The sequence below is a fragment of the Salvelinus fontinalis genome, chromosome 11, assembly GCF_029448725.1.
Source record: "Salvelinus fontinalis isolate EN_2023a chromosome 11, ASM2944872v1, whole genome shotgun sequence".
NCBI classification, from domain to species: domain Eukaryota; kingdom Metazoa; phylum Chordata; class Actinopteri; order Salmoniformes; family Salmonidae; genus Salvelinus; species Salvelinus fontinalis.
In genome coordinates, this window is record NC_074675.1 from 38850509 (window position 1) to 38853925 (window position 3417).

The 3417-nt window shown below is 50.2% G+C and overlaps 1 protein-coding gene across 1 annotated transcript in view; it reads left to right on the plus strand.

The window, feature by feature from the left end:
- The first annotated feature begins 365 nt into the window (after positions 1–365).
- ntn5 (netrin 5) overlaps positions 366–3417 on the plus strand; it is a 9524-nt gene continuing 6472 nt past the window's right edge. The window contains exons 1-2 of the mRNA XM_055937124.1: positions 366–1828; positions 1999–2187. Of these exons, the coding sequence (XP_055793099.1) occupies positions 370–1828; positions 1999–2187 (1648 nt within the window). The 5' untranslated portion in view covers positions 366–369. The remainder of the gene's footprint in view (positions 1829–1998; positions 2188–3417) is intronic.

Genomic DNA, 3417 nt, shown 5'->3' on the forward strand with positions numbered 1-3417 from the left:
TGTGTTTTCAGACCCAGCTGTTTTTTGTCATCCTGGACAGATCCGCTAGTTTTCTACATTCATCCACCCTTTATAAGCTTTCATCCATACAGTCATCTAAAACTCGCTGGTACAAGTCACAGAAAGAATCCTGGTTAAGGGAGAAGATAGATTTGGCTGGATTATATGAGAGTTAAATGTTCAAGGTGGTGGTGCGAACTGGTATATTCAATAAAGGCACAGGTGGTCTCTCTACCTCAGAAGGCCCCTCCCTTTGGCTCCAACCACAAGTCATATAAATCCATCAGTATCTTTTACTTTTATGATTTCACTGTCGCTTTATCCCCTAAAATCTTTTACTTTATAATTTTCTCCCACAGGCTCGATGACATGATGTTCCTGACCGTCTCCCCTCCCCCCTCCTTCTCCCTCTCTTTTCTCCTACTAGTCCTCACTTTTCTCCCTCCTTCCCTCCTTTCCCATTCACTCTCCCACTCCCCTCTGAGCTGGACTTCTCCCCATGACCCCTGCTACCACCTGGATGGGCGTCCGCGACACTGCCTGTCGGAATTCATCAATGCCGCCTACGGTGTCCCAGTCAGTGCCGCCAACTCCCTCCGAGGACCTCCTGACCAAAATGCTGTTAACGTCAGCTCCGTCACGGACCTCCACAACCCCTACAACCTGACCTGCTGGACAGCCCAGGTGGGAGGCTCCGACGGCGGGGATTGGGTTCTCACCCTCCCCCTGGGCCGGCGCTTTGAGGTCACTTACATCAGCCTGCAGTTCTGCCAGCAGGGGGAGCCGTCGGATCCGGTCTCCGTCTCTTTGCTCAAGTCCATGGACCACGGGCGCACCTGGAGGCCCATGCAGCATTACTCCAGCGACTGCCCCGGGAGGTTTGGGCTCCAGGCCCAGACGGTGGCCAAGACCAGGAACCAGGAGACAGAGCCTCTGTGCTCGGATCCCCGGCCCCTGCAGAGGCACCGGGGGGGCATGGTGCTGGCATTCTCCACCCTGGATGGAAGGCCCTCCTCTCCAGACTTTGACTACAGCCCCACCCTGCAGGACTGGGTGACGGCCACGGACATACGGGTGGTCTTCCACCAGGTGACCCAGTCCCAGCAGACTAAGTTGGGAAGTTCGGAGGATAGGGGGGTTGGTGTGGCATTGGGAGCAGGTGCTGGGGTTCTGAGGTGGAGGGTGGGGTCGAAGAATAAAGCTGTGGTGGGTCAGGTGAATGGGGACAACAATGCTTGGGGGTTTGTGGAGAAGGAGATGAAAAAGACAGAAAAACGAGGGAGGAGCAGAGGAGAGAAAATGGACAAATCCTGGCGGAGGGGTCACAACAAAGGGTCGGGGGGTCAGGGAGAGGATGGACACAATGTGACCCGGAAGGATTTAGAACGAGACACTCAGGCAATGGACACCTCCAAGAGAGGGAACGGTAAAGGAAGAGGGCGTGGCCGCAAAAGTGAGGGGGGCCACCATTGGAGTCCGTGCCAGGAAGGCGGCGTCTGTGATTGGACAATCGGGGGGCAGGGGAAGGACAACAAGGGGCGGGAATTGAGGAGGAGGAGAAACAACAATCGGAATCTCCAGCTAGTTCCTCCCTCCTCATTGATCTCCGCCCCCCCTGTCCGGCCCCCCCTGGCCCTCTCGGACCTGCAGGTGGGGGGCAGGTGTAAGTGTAACGGGCATGCCTCACGGTGTCGTCATGACGACGTGGACCGGGCGGTGTGTGTGTGTGAGCACCACACAGCGGGGGCAGACTGCGACGTATGTGAGGACTTCTACTACGACAGGCCCTGGCAACGAGCCACGCCCAGTCAACCACACCCGTGCATCCGTGAGTCACACCCCCCCCATTACTGTGTGTGTGTTTGTGCGTCTGCATGTGTGCGTGCATGTCTGTGTGTGTGAGTGAGTGCATATTGGATCATGAATGTAAACTTTACTAGCTTTCACTGAAATTCATTCCCTCCCACCTCCCCTTCCCCTCCTCTCTCCTACCCCCAGCATGTGAGTGTAACGGCCACTCCTCTAAGTGTCGGTTCAGCATGGAGGTGTTCCAGCAGTCGGGTCGGCGCAGCGGGGGGGTATGTCTGAAGTGTCGGCATCACACAGCGGGACGTCACTGCCAGTACTGCCAGAACGGACACACCCGGGACCACGGCAAGCTACCCAACCACCACAAGGCTTGCCAATGTCAGTCAGAGAGAGGGAGCGAGAGAGAGAGTGTATGTGTGTGTGTGTGTGTGCGCGCGAGCATTGAAGTTGTGTCTCTATTAGGTCGTACTGACCAGCTGTGTATCTTATCCATGCAGAGATGTATGTGTGTGTCCAAGTGCGTGCGCATATGCGTCTGTTAGTATATCTGTTTCTCTTTGTGTATCTGCCAGTCTACATGTGTCTGTGTTCCTGCCTCCACAGTATTATTCCTGTTAGGGTTACAAACATTCCCTTTGTGCTTGACTGGATCTAGTGTCCATGTTGTTACCACTGGCTGGAATCCACTCTGCCATTTGACCTTTGACTGGTCACATGTCCCAAGTGATTGTGACACTCTGGCATGCTCATTGGGCGGTTGACCTAAGTTCTAATATAACCATTGTTAACGGTGTGTGGTTAGGTCATGCACACGACACATGCAGGTGTGTGGCTGTGTGAGTGATTGAGTGTGTGTGTTGTAGCAATATTGGAGAACTTGAATGGGATATTTTAGCCTGGATGCAAGTCTGTTTCAGGTCTTGCCAACTCCTTATGGAGTGATTCCTCACGAATCCAGGACAAGAAAGATTTCTTAAAATGTAATCCATAGAATGGAGCTTTGGGGAAAGGCTTGTTGACGTATATTTGACATTTGTATCTAAAAGCATGATTGAGACAGAATGATTCAAAATTGGCATATTTATGACATTTTGGTCATACCCAGGCCTCCTTTAAGACTACAGAATGTTTCATTCGTAGATGCTACAAAGCAACAAAAATAATAATATAGGCTTTACAGCTTGCTCTGTAATATAAGTAGTATTTTGATTTCAATTTTAAAAAATGACATTCATTTAGGAATATTAAAAAATATGAACATGAATATTGAAAATATACAATTTTAGATTTGACAAATTGCTCAATATATTATTGAACATAATATTATATACGGGCATATCAAAGTTCCAGAGTGGGTGCGATCTCTGCTACTTTTAGAGGTACGATCCAATTTGTATGCATTACCAACAGAGTAAATGCGAAAATGGATTCAAAATGGTCAGGATATGCAATGATACAAGTAAAAAAAGGGCTGTGATTGGTTACATTGCCTACTATGCCAATTTCTCTGAATTAAAATGGGCCATAACTTTAACACTAGCTGAGATCTCAGTCTGGAACTTTGATAAGCCCGTAGAGTATATTATGCTCAACAATACACCATAATAT